The sequence below is a fragment of the Hylobates moloch genome, unplaced genomic scaffold (assembly GCF_009828535.3).
Source record: "Hylobates moloch isolate HMO894 unplaced genomic scaffold, HMol_V3 SCAFFOLD_7, whole genome shotgun sequence".
Lineage (NCBI taxonomy): Eukaryota > Metazoa > Chordata > Mammalia > Primates > Hylobatidae > Hylobates > Hylobates moloch.
This window is the reverse complement of record NW_026652282.1, coordinates 33256145-33276866: the sequence shown is the minus strand read 5'-3', so window position 1 is coordinate 33276866 and position 20722 is coordinate 33256145. Positions and strand designations below refer to the sequence as shown.

At 38.0% G+C, this 20722-nt stretch overlaps 1 protein-coding gene across 2 annotated transcripts in view; it reads right to left on the bottom strand.

The window, feature by feature from the left end:
- Positions 1-213: 213 nt before the first annotated feature.
- The window catches only part of LOC116811598 (cytochrome b-245 heavy chain), a 33523-nt gene continuing 13014 nt past the window's right edge, over positions 214-20722 (bottom strand). For both annotated transcript variants that reach the window (XM_032756715.2, XM_058441534.1), the window contains 9 exons: positions 19870-20015; positions 17553-17743; positions 14606-14735; positions 12350-12442; positions 9570-9823; positions 8531-8693; positions 7167-7313; positions 4010-4134; positions 214-2914 (listed from right to left, as the gene is read on the bottom strand). In XM_032756715.2, the coding sequence (XP_032612606.1) occupies positions 2788-2914; positions 4010-4134; positions 7167-7313; positions 8531-8693; positions 9570-9823; positions 12350-12442; positions 14606-14735; positions 17553-17743; positions 19870-20015 (1376 nt within the window). In that variant the 3' untranslated portion in view covers positions 214-2787. The remainder of the gene's footprint in view (positions 2915-4009; positions 4135-7166; positions 7314-8530; positions 8694-9569; positions 9824-12349; positions 12443-14605; positions 14736-17552; positions 17744-19869; positions 20016-20722) is intronic.

The following is a 20722-nucleotide window of genomic DNA, read 5'->3' as shown; positions in this document are numbered from 1 at the left end:
TTCTTTGTTTCTGAAATTCTGTCTATGACATTGTTGCCCTCCCTGTCCCTTACATTAGTGCTGTAAGGATCAACAGTATTCAGCACAGAACTTAGTCTTCAGCTTTCACTTCCCAATCCATAAACCATGAAGTGTTTGGCATGTCATACACAGAAACACAGAATGTCTCAACCCCACCGGGGTAGAGAAAATTGTTACTAGCTGAACTTACCCTTTAATACAAAGATCAGTAACATAGACACAAAGAAAGCTCATTCATTTTAATAATTGAGCACAGTTTTAAGAATTCCCCGTAGGAATTATCTCCCAGGTGCCCCCCTAGAATTATTCACATACAAAGCCTGCAAGTATTCAAATTTCACAAACACAATTGCAAAAGCAGAAGAAATAAGAAAAACCTTCATAGTCTTAAGATTAAAAACAATGCTTCATTATTCTTACAGTACCTGTTAATAAATGCTAAATACTAAGCGCTAAAAAAAAAAAAAAAAAAAAAAAGCTGGGCTGGCAGCTGGCTGCTGGTGGCTGGCAGCTGGTGGCTTGAGAGAAGAATAAAGAAGGAAGCTTTTATAATGACAAGCACTCCTATATTCATTTTTTATCTCATAACTGGATAACACAGGGCAGATCTCTCTAGTTTCGTAACTTAGTTGGTTTTGAAGATAGAAAACCTTGGAGAAACATTCTCGGAGCAACAAATGAAGCTGGTTTTAATTATGCACATAGGTTAGAAAGGGCCAATATTCTCAGACTCCTTATAACTGAGGTACCCTCTCCAGTTCATACTTTGGTGTAAAGAATTGAAACAATAAACAGAGCCTGAGTCATAGTAATAACATAATAAATATCTGTTGAATAGATGAATTGATACCTGAGGTGCAGTGTGAACAGGCTGGACCTAAGTGTCTCTAAGCAGAAACCACCCTGGTACATTTCAGAAAGGCTATATTCGCACAGCAGGCCTTATTTGTCAGACCTACCCTCAGTGCCCTGAGGATTCTGGGAGACCAAAGGAACAGTAATATGACAAAGAACAACTGAGTTCTTATTTAGTTCATCCTAGTCCCCTGAATAATCCCCCTCGGCATCAAAATTTGTGAACAGATTTTAAAAGATTCAATACCATAGATAATCAAAACAACATATGTGTATACCTCCTTTAATTATATTCTATACATATAAAAGTTTAAGAAATCTGGGGCAGGGAATGACCAATATGAGACCCCCTTCCCCTCTCTCCCCTTTTGCCTTTTTTATTTTCTCTCACTCTCCCATTCTCTTTTCTTCTTATTTCCTTTTCCTTCTAAACCAGTCTTCTGCCCTTCCCCCAGCTCTTTCTCTTTCTTCCTCATTACTAAAGTTGAAGAGTTCTAAATATTTGTGGCTCCAAGGGGTGGGGCAAATAAAACTGGTTTTAGTTCACAGAAATGGGAGCAGTTCTAAGAAAAAAAAGAAAACCCTGCTCTTGGCCACAATAACAGTGATTTAGAGACTCTCTCTTGAACATATATTCAGAACATATTATTGAGTGTGAATTTGATCTCTGTATAGAGATTTTTGTTTCTGGGTTGTTAATTTTAGGATGATGATGATGACATAATACAAATAAACCATTACTCACACAGATGCGATCCATTTTGTGTGTGTATTTACAGAAAAGAAGGGGTGGGTGTTATTTAAAACAAATAACCATATCAGATACATATTTGTCACAATTCTTAAGTTCAATATTCATAAGGGCTAGCTGGAGAAGACCACTTTGGGCAGGAAATTAGTCTGCATTTATTTTATAGCACAAAGAGCAGGACTAGATGAGCCAGAGTCATGGCAGGAGGTTAATTTTCCACCTCCAGCCCTCTTTTCTCATGCTTCAAATAAGAATGTGCAGAACCCTTCAGGCTATCCTATTGGTTAGTAACCTTAGCCTGTTCTTGACCCTAGGGAGAATCAGATTCCTTTGGTCTATAAGAGTAATAGAAGTTATTTCTTTAGATAAATTTTGTTTAAGGCTTTAAATTAATTCTATCTTGGCATTGTGTGGTTCTAAGTTCATTCATTCATTTAACAAAACTTACTTGAGTATCCACTCTCTGCCAAGCACAGTGGTAAATGATGAGTATTACATTAACTCCAATCAATCGAATATTCTTTTGTAGAAAGAATATCTGGCCCAGTTACCCTGCTGTATTAGTAAACTGGAGTATGCTCAGATGTCAATACTGTCACTACTAAGTGTTGAGACACTCTCAACACGTATTATGTCCTAATGATCTGGAAAATTTCCTTCAATATGATAATAATGATGGCAAAAATGACACAAAATAGAAATATATAGCTACTCCTTGGTTTCCTTCTTCTTTTGAGGAATATAAAAACTGATTTTTGAGGATTCTGAGGCAGCTCAGTATTGTGGAAAGAGTATCAAACCTGGAGCAAGATGGCATAGATCTGGTCACAGCTTCATAATCTTAGGGAAGTTACTGAACCTTTTGATCCTTTCCCTTTTGATTCTAAAATTGAGTCCAAGAATCTTTTCCCTAACTTCCACTGACATTACTGAGAGGAAAAAAATGAAATAATGTTTGTAAAAGTGCTCTCAAAACCATAGAGCTCTATATAAATGTAACTTACCACTATAAACAATCTTTGACATTCCTTTAAGGGAAAACCATTACATTATAGTTTCTTTTTGTCCATTTTTAAGCAGGGGGTATTTATATTATCAATTAGCATTATTTGAGCATTTGGCAGCACAACCCACATTTATTTCCTCATGGAAGAGACAAGTTAGAAGTTTTCCTTGTTGAAAATGAAATGCACTCCCCGAGGGCCAGACTCAGAGTTGGAGATGCTTTGTTTGCTGAGGGTTTCAGCCAAGGCTTCAGGTCCACAGAGGAAAACTCCTATTCTGGTACTTTTGGGAAAGAAAAAAAAAGACAATTTCAAGCTTTGGGATGAGATGTCTACAAAGCAGGTAGGTGAATTTCCCATTAATTTGAGGCCCCAGGGCAGAGTCCCCTCTGCTCCTTTGTCTTTTCCACAAATAGCAAAGGGATCATATTGCTCAGAGGGAGTGTGGTTCAGCCTGTTTGTGTGAGCATCTGGATAGTTCAAAAGGTAGTTGACTTCCCTGGCAAAAATAAAATCCAACCAAGGTTTTTGGAAACTTCTATCACAGAGAAAATGGTGGTGAATTCATGAGTCCATGGGCTACTTTCCTTCAGGGCTCTGTGTCCCCTGGCATCTTGAAATTAGGAACAAGCCAACTATACCAACCACTCGGTGTGGCTTCATTTCTCTAAATTTTAGAGTCTAAAGCCCTGTTCAAAGTGTGGTTTCTGATCAGTAGCCTTGGCATCAGCTTTTTAAAAAATGCAGATTACCTGGCCCTACCCCAAATCTTCTAAATGGGTATCTGCATTTTAAAGAGATCCCCAGGCACTTTGTATGCTCCTTACAGTGCAAAAAACAACAGTCTAAAGGGTACATGTATGGTGATCTCTTGAGTTTCTTAGGTGTTCTAGCAAAACAAGGGATCCCCCTCAAGGTTTTATAATGACTAAAGTTTTAGTGAGAGCAGAAAGCACCTTGAGACATCTGTCAACTTAAGATTTTAGACCCAGAAGCTATAACTAAAAGTGGGGACAGTGTCTCCTTAACAATATGTATAATTATATTGAATCTTTAAAAGAAGTAGATACACTAATGAAATTTAGGTGACTAAAGAAATGAACCAAGCTGTGGCCCTACTTGGGACAGGCAGGTTGAGAAAGTCTGAGATGGGGATCTGGAAATATTTGTTTTTAATAAATCTCCAGGTAATTTGGTATAATTAAAGATTCCTTCTTAAAGTTGAAGATATATGGAATCTTCTGTTGGGCATGAATTCAACCTTTATATAGTAATATACGTATTTGAGTTTCTAAAATATACAAGTTTAGATATGTATGGGGGCTGCCGCTTTAGGCAGATGCAAGCCTCAAAAACATCTCAGTGACAGACTCCTTACTTAGGGTGTTGACTTGCAATTGTCTTGAATTCATTATCCCAGTTGGGCCGTCCATACAAAGTCTTTTGTTTCAGGCCTGTGATCACATCTTTCTCCTCATCATGGTGCACAGCAAAGTGATTGGCCTACAGGAAAGGACATGAATTCAGAAAAAAAAGAGACATTCTGTAAAAGCACATACAATGTATTTACACCCTTCACAAACTATTCTAACCAAGGCATCCTGCTGGATGCTGAAAGGTAAACAAAGATAAAATGGATCTCTCTCAAGCAATTTGCAGTCTAGAAAGGGAGACTTCGAAGTATAAATATATTTATCCCATATGTTGAACAGAGTATGATGAGTGCATGAAAGAGAAACAAGCGTCCTAATGAGAACAAAGAAGGAAGGTGAAGTGGAAGAATAGGGGAAGGGTTAGGGCCGCAGTATTTGAGTCAGGCATTGTTGGATGAGTAGTGTCTCACTGTTTTTCTCTCTGCTCTGTGTTTGACTTTTTGTCTTCACCCTAATATACTTCCACTCCTTTGGGAGAATTACTAAGAGATGTAACAATTTTAGACTAAAATGCAGCAATACTTTGGTAGCATAATAAGACATCAAATCAAGCCTAAAGCTAGTGAGTGTGTGTGTGTGTGTGTGTGTATGCACGTGCATATGTGTATATAGTCACATGCTGTTTTTCTGCTACCATTCTAGGAGGCTTCAGTTTGAGCAACAGGTCTTTTTCATAAAAGTGGTTAATTAAATCTATTTTTAAAAAGCAAATCAGATTTGAAATTCACTAGATGGATGATGGGCATAGAGGAGGTTAAGAAAGGTGGGCACTCCAATTTAATAATTCTATAGAGATCAGTTTTGCAAAGCAAAATAATTACTTTTTCAATACAAATAAATAACTGATTTAAAAAAAAACCTGTGCCTGGCTTTCAAAATAACAAAACAGTAAAGCAATTTATATACTATAGATATTTTTTCCTGAGTTTTATTTTTATCAAAGCATTTTTGTTTTGTTTTTAAATTGCAGAAGTGGCATTTTGAAACCACTTTTTATGGAGCAACAATTCTTATGGTTATGTTTCCCTAATTTATATTTGCTACAAGATTCCTTTAAGACTTGGAGAATCTGTGATAAACAATATGTCGAAACCCAAATGGGAATTCAGTCTTCACAGTGACAGGGTGCACATGGAAGATTCCCAGGGTTGTGGAGTCAAGGTCTATGTCTACCCAGTTGCTACAGTTTGAATGTATCCTCTCCAAAATTCAGATGTTGCCAATGTGATAGCATTAAGAAGTGGAGCCTTAAAGAGGTGATTAAGACATGAAGGATTATCCGTTATGAATGAGCTAAGGGATTTGGAAAAGAGTCATCACACAGTATTTGACGAGCCTTCCCTTTTTCTTTCCACCATGTGAAAACACAGTATTTCTCCCACCCAGAAGATGCAGCCTTTGCTAGACAACCAAACCTGTTGGTGTCTTGATCCTTGGACTTGCCAGCCTCCAGAACTTTGAGAAAATAAATTTCTGTTCTTTATAAATTACCCAGTCTCGGGTATTTTGTTATAGCAGCACAAATGGACTAAGACACCAGCTGAGACACTGGAGAGAAATATGCAGAGACTCTTGCCTTAGCTCCTCACTCATGGTGATAGCTTATGCTGCTTCCAGGCCTAGTCATTAATGTTTGCTCATTTACAAAGATGTTACCACTCCAGGAATCATTAACTTGTTTCAGGGTTTGTCAATTTCATCACTGTTGATATTTGGGACTGTATAATTCTTTGTTGTCGGGGGCTGTCTTGTTAATTGTAGGATATTTACATTGCCAACTGTCTCTGGTGTGTGTCTTGGAGGGGAGCAGAGCAAAATTGTCCCAGTTGAGAACTACTGGCTACTTTATTATAGTGGTCTCCAAACATTTTTGAAAGAGCACTCTCATTGTACACACACATACACATACACACACACATACATGCATATGTATCACCTTTATTAGATATACAGTAATTTATAAATGATAATCATGAACTACTGCAAGATGCTGAGAGGACAGGCTCTGGCACATTCTGTCTCTGTCACTTACTTGTTGGGTAAATGACCTAACCTGATCTGAGTTTCTTCATCTGCAAAGTGTGGATAATAATAGGAGCTACTTACAGGGTTAGTGAGATGATAAAATTAGACAATCTATGTGAATAGATACATAAGAATAATAAGTGGCAATATATATGCATAATAATTATAAATGTAGTGAGTATATTATAAAACATACAAAAACATAAATTAAATGATTTTATAAATACATATATACATAGTACATGTAAATATATACGTGATACATATATACATATTAAAATATATATATATACAGAATCCTTTATATGCTTATGTACGTTATATAAACAGATGCTCCTCAGCTTACAATGGGGTTATATCCTGATAAAACCATCATTAAATTGAAAATACCGTAAGTCTAAAACGGGTTTAATACATCTAACTTAATAAACATCATAGTTTAGACTACTTTAAATGTGCTCAGAACACTTATATTAGCCTACAATTGCACAAAATCATCTAACACGAAGCCTATTTATAATAAAAGCTTTAAGACCACATGTAATTTATTGAATACAGTACTGAAGTATGGCTTGTACTGAAGTATGGCTTCTACTGAATGCATATTGCTTTCACTTCATTGTAAAGTTGAAAAATCCTAAGTTGAACCATTGTAAGTTGGGGACCGTCTGTTTTATACACACACACACACACACACACACACACACACACACACACACACACAGAGACAGAGAGAGAGAAAGAGAGAGAGACAGAGAGAAACAGAAAGCTAAATTTTCCCCAAAATAACCCTGTGCATCATCTCAATCACCTGGTTTCAGAGTGCCTGGTGGAAGAATTGCTCTAATAATGTCAAAGTGATGGCTTTTATTCCCTCACAGGCTCCTTGGCTTTGATTCTAATCTTAGCAGTCTAAATATAATGTGGCGATACTAAATGAGAGTGAATGGACCGGATCACCAAATCCACTAACCATACTTAGAAAAAATAGTACACAAGACACACCAATAACCAAGGGGAAGTTCGTAAGCCCTGTACACTATGGGAAGGACCTGAGCCTTGGAGTCTTGTCCTTACCTGAGACTCATCCCAGCCAGTGAGGTAGATGTTGTAGCTGAGGAAGCCGGCATTGTTCCTTTCCTGCATCTGGCTCTCCAGCAGTTGCAGCAGATCTGCAAACCACTCAAAGGCATGTGTGTCCCGGCACAGCCAGTAGAAGTAGATCTGAAAATGGGGTGGATCATGAAGCAGATTATATTTGGCAGGCCCTATCAGCATTAACATGTGGAATTCCACTTTCTGTCACCTAAACTTTTTCCTGATGCTCAGAATGCCTAGAAACATAGATTTTCAGAAGGCTCTGGACATTTCACAGGGTAGTTTACATGAACCTGCTCTGGCCTTCATTCTAGCAGGGCAGTAAATAAGTAACTTGGCCTCAGAAATACATAGCTTAAGAAAAAACTATTAGCCCACCAAGTTTCTCTCTCAGTCTGCTCTCACTCTCCCAGAATCTCTGGCTTCCTTCGAACCTCTTCTCAGAAAACCTCATGGAATCTAGACTAGCAGGGATTGCCACAGAAATTCTTCCCTGCCTGCTACTGCCAGACATTCATGAGTTCCTAGGGGAAAAATAAGGTTCTATGCACATCTCCTCCACATGGAAAAGAGGTACAGGGAGAATGAAAAGTCAAGGTAGGCTTAATGTCCCTATTAGAGTTTATCTTTACAGTTATTAGAATGGCCCGAGGTTTATTTAGGATGCCCTTTATTACACAATAAAACCAAATTTATAGGTAACCAAAAAATCCCCTGTGAACTGATCCTGAGGAGATATTCATAAGTAGAGTTTCAGGTCTCCTCTCCTCCCTTTGCAAAAAAAGTATTGGGTGAGTGGAGTGGGGGGGGGCAGCTGGAAATTGAATCAATCTCAATATCTAACACAAGATGAAAGAACAATTATTCAATATCCTCTCAATAGAACATGAAGGGATCATTTAAAGTCATCATTATAAAGCCTGTGAAGACATTGAAAAACACTTTCTATAATATGTTTTTTTAAAAGCAGGACATGAAATTATACATACTCAATATTTACAACTTTCTAAAAATATGTAAAAGTGGAAAATATTTAAGAGAATATGCAAAAATTATAGTTATTAAGTTGGGGCTGTGAATACTTTCCCAACTTTCTTTCTTTTGAATTTCCAGCAACACTATACAAATACAATATATTCCCTTCACTAATAGGCCTAATTATCTAGAAGCACATAAGATTTAACAAATATTCTTTTGAAGAAAAGCCTGTCTCTCTGGAACCACCAGAAGCTTTTCTTCACTTCCCATGGTCTCTGTCAACCTTAGCCCTGAAAGCACTCTCAGGCCTCACATGGCAGAGTATGATTACTGCTCTAGGCCCTCCGATAAATGAAAGGACTTACCTTTTTGAGCTTCAGATTCGTGGCATTATTGCAATATTTGTACCAGACTGACTTGAGAATGGATGCGAAGGGTGTGACCCCAATCCCTGCTCCCACTAACATCACCACCTCATAGCTGAACACATCTTCACTGGCAGTGCCAAAGGGCCCATCAACCGCTATCCTGAAGGGAAATGGGGAGGAGATAGTTACAGAGATGTCTTGCTCTTCAGAGTGAGATGGGACACCCATAATTATTGGGGATGTGCAACATGTTAATTCAAATTGGAATAACGTATCTATTGGGTGCTTCCTTCTGTGAAATAGCTTTCAAGTAACCAAACTTAGTGCCAACGTTGGGTTTGGAAGTAAGAAGAGAAATATTTGGCTAACCAAAAACATTTGGTAACTCAGAACAAGTTTTTGTTTTTTTTTTATCTCCCCACCCCTCTTCACACACAACAACGCCCCCTCCACACACACCCTATGTCTTGCCAGGACATCCCACTCTTGAAATTCTTGCATACGCTGCACGCTGAAGTGAGAATTTGCTGCATCATTACATCTTGTAGATTTAATGTCTCCACTTTTCATTTGTCTATTCATCGAGTTATTCAACAAACTCTCAAACCTTTCTTTAGCATCTATTAAGTGCCTGATAGCATGTCAGGCATGCAGGGAAAAGGAGGCAAAGGGGCTAATATATGGCATTTAACTTCAAATAAATTATGCCAATGAAAATTTAAGAATATTTTTGATACACTACAATTATATTTGTTAGGAAAGTTAATATAACTTGGCCTTGACCCTTACATATTTAAAGGAATTTGGAAGTATTTATTTCTAATATTTGATTCAAAGGTTTCATATTTCACAAAAGATTTATGAAAATATGCATAAACACACTACACATATGAAACGGAGACCACAGAAATAGCTACCTATATTCTTAGAACCTGTGTGTTTTCTTGGAGACTTAGTAAAACATGGAGGAAGAGGAGCTATTTAGTGCCATTTTTCCTGAACTCATATACGTTGGTAATATGTACTTCTTACTCACTTAGGTAGTTTCCATGCATCTTGAAACTTCTGCTTATCACAGCCACAAGCATTGAACAGCCCCTCTGTCCAGTCCCCAACGATGCGGATATGGATACTAAAGAAGTCTTCCTCAGGGGCGGATGTCAGTGTGAAAGGGTGCCACTCCAGCTTGGACACCTTTGGGCACTTGACAAAAATGTATTGTCCCACTTCCATTTTGAACCCCTTCTTCTTCATCTGTAGCTCGATGGTTTTGAAAGGGTGAGTGACCACCTATAGAATAAAACATATGTCTGGAAATGACATTTTTCCTAAATACTTGCCTTTTTAGTGTCCATATGGATAAGAGACTGAGCTAAATTGGCCCACCTAGATCTCTGCTTTAGGGACAACACAGCAGTTCCTCCAGCAGATGTGTCTGTCACAGGGAATTGCCCTCAGTTGTAGCCCATTACTAATGATGGGCTGATTAAGGGATACTAAGGCCTAGTCCCTTTTTCCTTAATTTAGGTTAACTCCTAAGGGGCCATCTCAATTCTCGCACTCCCTGTAGTATCAGCTGAGGCCACAGTTGCAACTAGAAAGAGGGTCAGCTTTTCTCTCTCCCCATTCCTGCCTTTCTTACTTCCTTTCCAGGTTTATCTCTTATAGAATTCCTTAGAAACCTTCTGCATGCAGTTATTTCTCAGTCTTTACCAGGGAATCCGACATAAGAAATCAGCCTATTGTGATTTTTTTTCCTCTCAGAAGTCAAAAAAAGTGCTAAAAAATTTACAAAAAGTGATGTTTCCTGCTCAGCCTTCCTATCCCCCAAGAGGATGAGAGAGGGCCTTAGTATTAGGTTGGTGCAAAAGTTATTGCGATTTTTGCCATATTTTTAATGGCAAAAACCGCAATAACTTTTGCACCAACCTAATAGCTGGCCAGAAGAAGGAGATCCCATTGACTAGCTATGTAGCAACATTCCCCAAAACAAGACTAACTAAGTTGGTCTATCTTTGTCCTGACTCATACCTTGAATCTGCCTGATTCCATGCGTTATTTCTACATTTCTCCCTACCTGGGGAGTACACCATCTTTTCTACCCACCCATTGCCATCCTCATCTGTCTACGTACACACATTTATAACAGCTTTATTCATAATAGCAAAAAACAGGAAACAATCCAAATGTCCATCAACTACTGAGTGAATAATTAAAAAACAAAATAGAACACAGTGAAGAGCAATACAGAAAGTAATATACTGTTTCTTTGATGATTCCTAAGACTTCTAGAAGAACCTTATATGTATAACTACAGACAAACCAAGGGGCATCAAAGGAAAGAAAAATCAATATAAATAAAATAGCAGCTTCCCAACGTTAACCAATATTGCCGGGCTTTTCTCGAACAGGGAGTTGTGGAAGAATGAAAAATTCTTTTTTAAAAAAATGTCAAACGTTTCCAGAACTTGTGATTTAAATGCATCTTACGTGATAAAAACTATAACCAACTTCCCTTCTGTTCTGAAATAAGAAGTGGTAAAGCTTCATTTTGAAAACAGAAAATTAAAATTATGTTGAAAATTATTTACCGTGTTGCAATTTTGTGTCATGGAAACAATTTTTACCATATTACAATTTTGCTATCATAGGCACAAATGAGATGTAACTAAATAAGTGGACAGCATTCTCATTGGAATACTTTGGGATAACATCTTGTTTCTCATATTTATTTATATGAGAAGAAAACAAGTATCTATTTTCTTCAAAGGAAAACAAGTTTTCCTTAAAAGTATGTTTAAGAAAAATACTTGTCTGATTCAGTCATCTCTAGTCTAGTAAGGGAAATTTTGCAGCAACTGTTTTTGCTGATCTGTGGGATTGTTCTTATAATGCAACATAAATATCACAAAAGGAGAACTGTTGTGGTTTCCTATATTTCAAGACTTCCAAAGCCAGCTGAACTAACTTTACTATGACCCACCATAGACAGCAAATGAGGAAAGATAGGGTGGAGGACAGGAAGAATTTGCGTGTTTTGCAAAAATAACCCATAGTAGGGTTTTGACAAACACTTTTTGAACTGAGTTGAATTGAATTAAATTTTATTTGATAAAGATAGACTTCCCTGGTGTTTCCTGAAATTATAACAAGGAGTTCCATTTACATTTATTTAGTTGGATATTTATTTTGCGATGAGAAACAGATTAGAGTTCAGGAAAAGCCACTCTAGACTTGGAATTAGGAGAGCAAATTTGAGAGGCAGCTTATTTACTAACTTGTTGAAATTTTGGGCACTTCAACTTTCCTATTAGATTATTACATACACAGCACAGAAAAGGTGGTAAAAACAACCTGAAAAACTAGCTCAGCCTCAATGAGACCTACCCTTAGATCTCTGGTTCTTTTGGCATCTGAAAATTTTAAGACTCAATTTATGCCCCTTTGAACTCACCTCTTTTTCTTTTCTGCTCTTAACTAACCAAATAATGCCTCTGTCGCCTTCCCCTCCACAAACACACACACACGCACACACATACACACACACACACACACACACACACACACACACACACACAGTGGGTGGGGGAGATTCATGCCCAGAAAGAACTTGGCTTCATTTTAACATCAAAAATGGTAACTTGTAGTTTCCCCAGTTAAAGGCTCAAACATTGGATTATTGAGCTAAGTAAATTGAAATAAACTGTAGGTCTTCTCTCTGCTGTAATATCTGATCAATGATATAGAGGGGTTGGGAAGACTTGTCCATGATATAGTTAGACACTGACCACTAGTAATTACTAAACCAATCAATACCTTGGTGATGACCACCTTCTGTTGAGATCTCCAAAACCGCACCAACCTCTCACAGAGGTACAGAAACATGGGACCCACTATCCATTTCCAAGTCTGTAATCAGAGCAAAAATGAAAATGAGATACATTAAGTGGTAATAGATAACAAAATATTCAGAGGGAGAAAAATTTTAGAAGCCAAGTTAATCTTTGTAGGCTTGCTTAAATATTTGACATTAAATTTCTTCTACTATGGAATAGATGAAAATATCTGAAACTAAGGTAATTTTGAGCCAGAAAAAGTAAACATTCTCCTTAGTCACATTGGGGAACTGTACTGACAATATAAAACTTTCCCAAGAGGAACTGCTCACAAGAATGGGATTTCCTCTCAGTGTTGCAACTACAGTTGCAGTAATCCTATAACAAAGCAAGGTTGGTTTCAGAATTAACATTTCTTTAAAGGATAACATTTCAGCAACACAATATTTTTAACACAACATTGTGATTGCTTTCTCTTAGTTATGTAGTCACAGTGACAAATATGCAAGATGACAAATTTTATGCAAGAGTTTGGCTGTTTCTCCAATATTCTGAGAAATTCTGGGAGTATGCAATGCACTTGATGAATGGAGATAAACCTAGAGCTTTTCAGATTTCGTTAGGTATATCTTGGGTCAGAACATGCAGAACATGCAGTGTTTCTGAACACTGGAATTACTCTGTAGCATTATTGGCCATATAAAAACATTGAGGCCAAACAGATCCATCCTGAAACTCAGCCAGTTGGATTTCTAGTTTAATACCTAAACTAGCAAAGAATTTTAGACAGCAATATTATCTAAAAGATGACTTTCCAGAATGTATTCAAAGGGGGAAAAAATAAGAGTGCTTCCCATAGTCTCACATATAATCTTTCTACTAAATTACTTTTATAGGAAACTTACTGTTGGAAATTGAGAGCACCTGAATCTCCCCACCTTCAGCCAAACTTGAAGAATATTTGCCCCAAATATAAACAATGTTCTGTTGTTGGCCTTTGTTTTAATGGGATAGATAGTTAAAACAGTCTCAAATTATCCATCTGTTTCCTGAGTGCTACCATGGAGCCCCACTGAATGGAGGCAGATTTGGATATTGCTGCTAGTATACCTAGAAACTCTTTGAGGTAGGTTTCTGTTAAGGTACTAGTACTCTGACTCCAGCTGTCATCGAGGAAATGTGCCTTCCCCTGCCCACAAGAGGATTGGCAATACAGTTCCCTTTTTATCCTTTCTATTGATGTCTGCATGTAGTGGAGCCAATTCACTGATACGTCTGTTTGCTTTCATTAATGGGAAAGGATGCTTAAAGATCCTACATCCTCAGATAGTATGCTGTGTCTAGAGGAAGGGTGCTCCTATGCTAAGAGAGTAGGAAAAAAGAAAGGAGAAAATGGAATGGAAAATTTGCCTTTATGTTATACTGTGCTTAAGGAAAAAAATCCTCTTCAGAAGCCCTGCACAAATGTTGATTTTTGCCTAGTTTTATACCAATGGCTAGCACAATAACCAACAAAGTATACTGTCTGCCAGTGTGGGGAATGATATGAAGATTACAAGGCCCACATCTTACTCTATGGAGCAGTGATATGGGGATACACAAAATGGAGCCCTTCAGAGCTTCCAATAGAAGAAGAAAGTATTTCACCATGTATTTCCTTGGTCACCCTTGCCACATTTCTGCCCACCACATGATGCCATTGGATGTTGGTATGAACCTGGCTGTCCAGCCTCCTTTATGCCTCATAAACAGAAAACTCCTAATGCCTAAATGTAGCCTTATGTACCACCTCATCAATTTCCTTTTCAAATCTGAAAGCTGTATGGAAAGTATTATGTGCTAATATCTGAAGAGGCCCTTTGCTCCTTATAAGTGATTTATTTGAGCTATCCAACTCAGCTCAAAATGGAATCCCAAGTGTCCACCTAAAAATCATTAGCTGGCGTCATCATGAAGAAAAGAGATGGAACTTCTTGAACCAAAACAGCATTTTTAAAAACACTATTTTTCCAAGTTTTGTATCAGGATGTTAATAACAGAACAATGCAAAGCTTAGTTTTCAAGAAAAAATTCTATCCAATAAGTATAGCAGAGAAAAGTAGACACACGTTTTAGCTGTTCCATGACATTTGTAATGGACATCTATATAGATGTATAACATCTGTACATGTTTCTTAGATACAGGTTAAAGATTGTCAGTAATGAAACTGTAATAACAACAATGAATTGTACATACCATAGGAGGGTTTCCAGCAAACTGAGGGATTGGGCATTCCTTTATTTTTCCCCATTCTGAGATTTTTTGTTCACAATCTTCTGGATGATGCACAGACAAACTCTCTGCAGTCTGCCCACGTACAATTCGTCTGGGAGAAAAATGTAAGTCCAGATCATTTAGTAATAGGAAATTAAATTTTTTTATTAAAAGATTCTGCATATATTTTAAGTCCTCTGATGTAGGTCCTGTCCTTTTCACTTAAAAGTGATAGCTTATTGCTCCCTCTGAATAGATGAAAGGAAAGAAAATGTATAATACCCAGTAACAGAAAAAATATATGTGCAATTACCAAAGGGATATTTACATGTAACATTATAGAAGGTAAGTCTTGGATCAAATTCTCTTAAGGAAGAATTTCTGCTTCTGTCTCACATATCATTTTCATTTACAAACAAACAAAAGCAGAAAATTGCAAATCTAACAGAGTGACTGCTGGCCCCTACAGTGCCTTTGTGCAAATTAGAAAAAGGTACCCTTCCTATGAAGATAGTCCTATAAGCAAAGGACTCAATCATCAAAGTGTGGGCTAACTTTACTGTCCTTGGCCAGGCACCCACTATAGTAGACAACTGAGACAGTCATATACAGTAGCCCTGAAGCTTACAAGAAGTACCTTATTTGTGGGTTCAGAAATTATCTAAATCAAACCAAATTTTGAAACCAGTTTGAGATACTTAACTATATAGGGATTATAACATTCTCACAGACATCAACACTAATAGTGTGTACCTTGAAGTGCTCAGAGCCCATTCATTTCAATTCAATAAATGTTAGCTGAGCAACTACTGAAACATAAGACAATTATTGGTGATAGAGAGAGGAAGGCACAATGTTGAATAGACTTCAAGGAACATAAATGACAGCATCTTCAGAATATATAAGAAGAAAAGACACAGAAAACCCATTGTAAAGGTTTGTTTTGGAGACCTAAAATTTATTGTGTCATTTGGTGTATTCTGAGAATGTTTGAATTCAAGTTCATTAACCACTCCTTTCTATCCTTAGGTCTTGGGGAAGAGAATTATTGTATTGAGCACCTATCATGTGCTCAATACAATCAGGCTTGGGGAAAGACATTTTACACAAATTATCTCAGTTAATCCTCATGACAAGCCTGAGAGGCAAGTATTATTACCCCCGTTTTACTAAATCAGAATGATTTAGTAACTCAAAGCAGAATGTTTTGGTGAAAACAATTCTGTTTTGTGTCAGACAGACTTGGGTTCAAATCTCAGTTCTACCCCTTACTAGTTTGGTGGACTCAGGCAAATTATTTAACTTCTTCTGAGCCTCAGTTCCTTCAGCTGTAAAACAAATGTAATAGTACCTCATTAAAGGTTCATTATAATAAGCAATTTGCATGATGTATAAAAAATGCCAGACACAAAGTAAGAGTCCAAAAAATAACTATTAAAGTTCAAAATGCCTAAGTTCCCATGGGAAGTAAATGATAGGAAAATAATCTAATTTTCTCCTTCTCGTCTCAATGCCAGGACCAGGAGTCCAGAAACCTGCATTTTAAACCCAATTCAGCTGCTATGGAGCCATGAGACTGTGAGAAATCACCTAACCAGTGTAAAGAGCAGATTCTCTTCAAGTGGAAAAGGAGATAAACATATCTCCTCTGTCTGCTTGAAAGGAAGATGAATATCTGCGAAACTATACAAACAGGAAGTGGTGGAATTACTAAATTGGAGAGGGGAAGAAATTATTTCTCTTCTCTAGGATTACCTGAAACACTGGATTATGACTAAGTCCCATTTAAAGATACTTGAGTGCTTTAAGAGAGTCAACAAATTCTTGGTCTACATTGATTTCTCCGTGCTTACAAAGAGTTTATAAGGGGTCACAGTCAGCAAGTAGTTTAAGAATGCAGTGCCCAATGCAGCTTTCCCCACCCTTCCCCTTTTTCACACTCATGTCTTGGCCACCAACTGAGCTCTGGGCAGAGTGAGTCTTGAGCTTCTACTTCCTCCACCCCTAATTTCCTGGAGCCTTATACCCACCAGGGAACTTCCCCAGGCCTGCCTTTGTGTGCAGGTGGTATGAAACAGTACAAAAAAGGAAACTTGGTATGAAAGAGGATTTCCAATCAGGCAAACTCTCCTAACCACATAGCCAGGAACTGTGTGTCTCTAAGAGAACATTTACCACAGCCTGCTTTAGACTGCCTAGCTCCAATCTCAGCTGGGCCACTTACCAGAGAGGTGGCTTAGGCTGCATATTTTAACAGTTTAGCTCCAGGTTTCTTGTCTACAATTACTATCTCCAAGAAATGGTGATAGTGAGAAATCTATACATTTTGGGGGTTAAAAGAAAATATCTCATGTCAAACCCTTAGCACAGACCCTTAATAGAAGTTAGCTGTTACTTTCATTATATTAGAATGTTTGAAGGCAGCAACCATATATTTTTCCTGCTTGTATTTCTTGCAGTTCCTGAGATAGGTCCTCATACATGGTAGGCAACAAATAAATGATAGCAGGCTTAAATCAAAACTTATTGAACTATAACAAACCTCTTCACTGATTAATCATTAACTCTTCTAGTTTGGAGGTTTGTTTAATTTACTAGTGATTAAACCATAGAGGACATCATTGCAGATATTCCAGATCCTACCAGTGCTCTCAACATGTTTTATACATTTGCAAAGACACTCAGACTTTGGTGTATTTTTCAAGCTTGCTATACATAACTGCACTATGAATAGCAATTACATGGGTGCGTGAAAAAAAAATGCCAATATTTAGTGGTTTCTATCAAACTGACCTCTGCTATCCTCTCACATTCCCTTAGCAGACAGGCTAACCACACACAGGCAAGGAGGTCACTGTGCCTCTAACAGAGCATCCTGCCTAGAAATTGAGGGACATGAAATCCTTGACTTCAGAATTTAAACACTCACTCAGCTCCATGGATGGCAAGGCCAATGAAGAAGATCACAAAGAGATGATGTGTGTACCAAAAGACTTCATAGTAAGACCTCCGGATGGTTTTGGTGGAGGAAGTGATAATTAATATGAGGCACAGCGTGATGACAACTCCAGTGATGCCTGCCAACAGGGTCACAGCCAGGTATAGGCCTCCTTCAGGGTTCTGTAAAATATAAACACACACACACACACACACACACACACACACGTGCGCGTGCACAATATTATAGGTTCTCAAATGCAGGTCTATTATAAAGTGTCCAATGTATAGAACAATAGATATTTTCACCCCCTCTTTGAATAATCCTAATCATCCCTCACAGAGAGATATAAATTTGAAACAGATGTTTCTAAATTTTAAAATGTCTTACATGGTTAAGATGTCATAGGAAATGTGAATTGATACACTTAAATAGTTATTTCTAAGGGGGTAGAAAATAAAGGAAATCAATCAACTACAGGATGTCCTAAAAGTGTCTGAAGCCTCTTTCTCCCTTTGATTTTGAAAGGGCCACAGTGCTTAGTTTGCAAGTATATTCTGGGAATGCTGAACATCATCAGCTGTGTTCCCCAGAAGCAGATCCTGAGATGAGACTTCATGGGCAAGTGACTTAGAAAACATGTGCTCCAAGAAAAACTGGTAAGACAGTAGGGAATAGGATAGAAAAGACGAACAAGTCAAGCAAGGGGGTAAAATCAGGCAAAGTCTCACAGGGGATAGCTTCAGCCTGATCCTGCAAGGGAACTCTGGAGGGTAAGTTACAACTTAGAGTTTATCCTGTCTCAAGGCAAGGAAGCCAGGTTTCATAGTCTGCATCCACCAGTTATTGGCTAAGGGTTGCACAGGAACAGGTAACCATTCAGCCGCCCCCCACCAACCTTCCAAGATCTCTGAGCCTGTGAGCAAAGGGACCCTAGTAGCCCCAGGGCAGTCCTCTGAGGAGGAAACACAGTTACAGGTTATTGAAAATGAAAACATTTAGAAGAGTGGGAGAGCGTAGATACAGTAAAAGTGATCCAGGAACAACTGAATAGAGCATGATAGTGTAGACTTACCTAGTTATGTTAATGTTGCCACCCTCATACATCATTGGACAAACAATGAATAATGTAAAAGAAAAATTACCCAATATATTGTAGAACAAATCTGCTTTTTATGATGCTGTTTAATTCTGTCCCTAATTATATCAGGCAAATTTTTCTCATGTAAGTCTGAGGATAATAATTATTTTTTCTAAAACTAAGGATGTTTTCTAAACACAAGAAAACATTTTTAGAATTCAGTGCATATTAATGTGATTTAGTCATCTTCCCAAGTCATTGGGTGCATGAAGACTTGGAGCTTCTGTCTCTGAGTGTAGGAAGCTTCAACAACTGCTGGGATAGAAGAAGTTCTTACTTCTGGATACCCTCCTGGCTACCCCTAGAGAAATGTTGAGTTACTCCCAGTGCACCTATGCTTCTCAAGGAATGACAATTTGTAGACACAGGTCATCCCTCAGATGTTGTTGGTAAGAAAAGACAAAGGCATCACACAACTGTCAGCTGGTGGCTGGCCTTACATTAATACTTAGGTCAGGATGTTCCCTACTTCACATAAATAATTTCACAGAACACCAGCATCAGAGGAGGTCACTCTGTGACTGTGATGGAGTGAGATAAAAACAAAACCACTCCAAAATCATGTCTGAGCCTAGACAATGACTACTGCTTCTTTGCCTATTACAGACTTAGTCCTATTCTGTTCCCTCTGCCTCCTAGAAAAAATAAGATACCTTATCTGAGAACTACCTCCAATTCCTGACCATAACTGATCCAGAGAAAATCCTTGCATTCTTAAATCCTCCCCCAAACCATCTAACAGAATCCTAAATTCTAAATCCACTTTACATCCCCTTGAGATGCCCAGAGTTCCACAAGATGTGAGATTTCTTTTGCTGTAGCAAGTAGTAAACCACACCTTGTTCGACTAGACATGTGTTCCCAGCTTTCTTTGACTGGTGGGCATAGTCACAGGTAAGCCTGAGTTACTCCAGGCTTCGCATGCACACATTCTCATGGATGAGCTTAAAGACCTGGAAAACATCTAGAGACCTCCACACATGAGGTGAGGAGTGTGGGAGACATTTTTTTCTATACTCCCATTATTGTAACCTACAGACTTGTCCCTCTGATGGTTAGCCAACTTTTTTTTTTTTTTCTGGCAAAGTAGAGGTCTTCACTCACTGAAATACAGTCCTCAATTGTAATAGCCTAGAGAATATCTAAATCAGATAATGAGAGGCTTACCTTGATTCTCTTTCGAGCAAAATTGAGATAAGTTTCATTTGGCCTGTCTCCAAGTTGAGAGAGTGCTACTGAATAAGGATCAGAATTATTGACTCGGGCATTCACACACCATTCCACATTAAATAGATGTGCAATGGTGTGAATCGCTGAAAAGGGCAGAGAAGAGAAACAGAGAGTGAAGGGTATGAACAAATTTATTGTAAGCTGGGTTTCTGGGACAGCCTCTGACTCTATGATAAGCCACAGGGAGACAAAGAGAGGCCCAGGACACTTATAAACAAGAACTGGGTCTCCAGAACCAAGAAGACAAGGCAATTCTAATGGGTAAGATCCTCTCTAGTTGTGTAATTGTGGGAAAATGACTTAACTCTCTGGTCTTGGTTTCCTAATTTGTAAGATGAAGATGTTGAGCTATATGCTCCTAAAGACTCAACCAAGTTATAAGATTCTACACAATAGCCTTAGTTTCTGAAGGTATTTAGATATGCTCTCATTATCTCTCTCCATAATATATTTGGGCTCAAACAAGAAAATGCTCATGTAATGAATGCCTAATTGCTGGCCCATTAACCTGACTCTGAAATTACCTCCAGAGAGAGATGACAAATTTGATTGAATTGATACAAACCTATGGCCATAAGGTATGAATCTCTCTCTCTTAAAAATTGCATTCTTTATTAATAAACACTTACATAGGGCTTACTAGATGCCAAGTACTGTTATAAGTACTTCACAATGACTTAATCCTTACATTGACTCAGTGATGTAGGTACTATTAATATCAGCTCATCTTACAGATGAGGAAGCTGGGACACAGACTGCTTTAAAACCTTGTTCAAGGTCATCAAGCTAG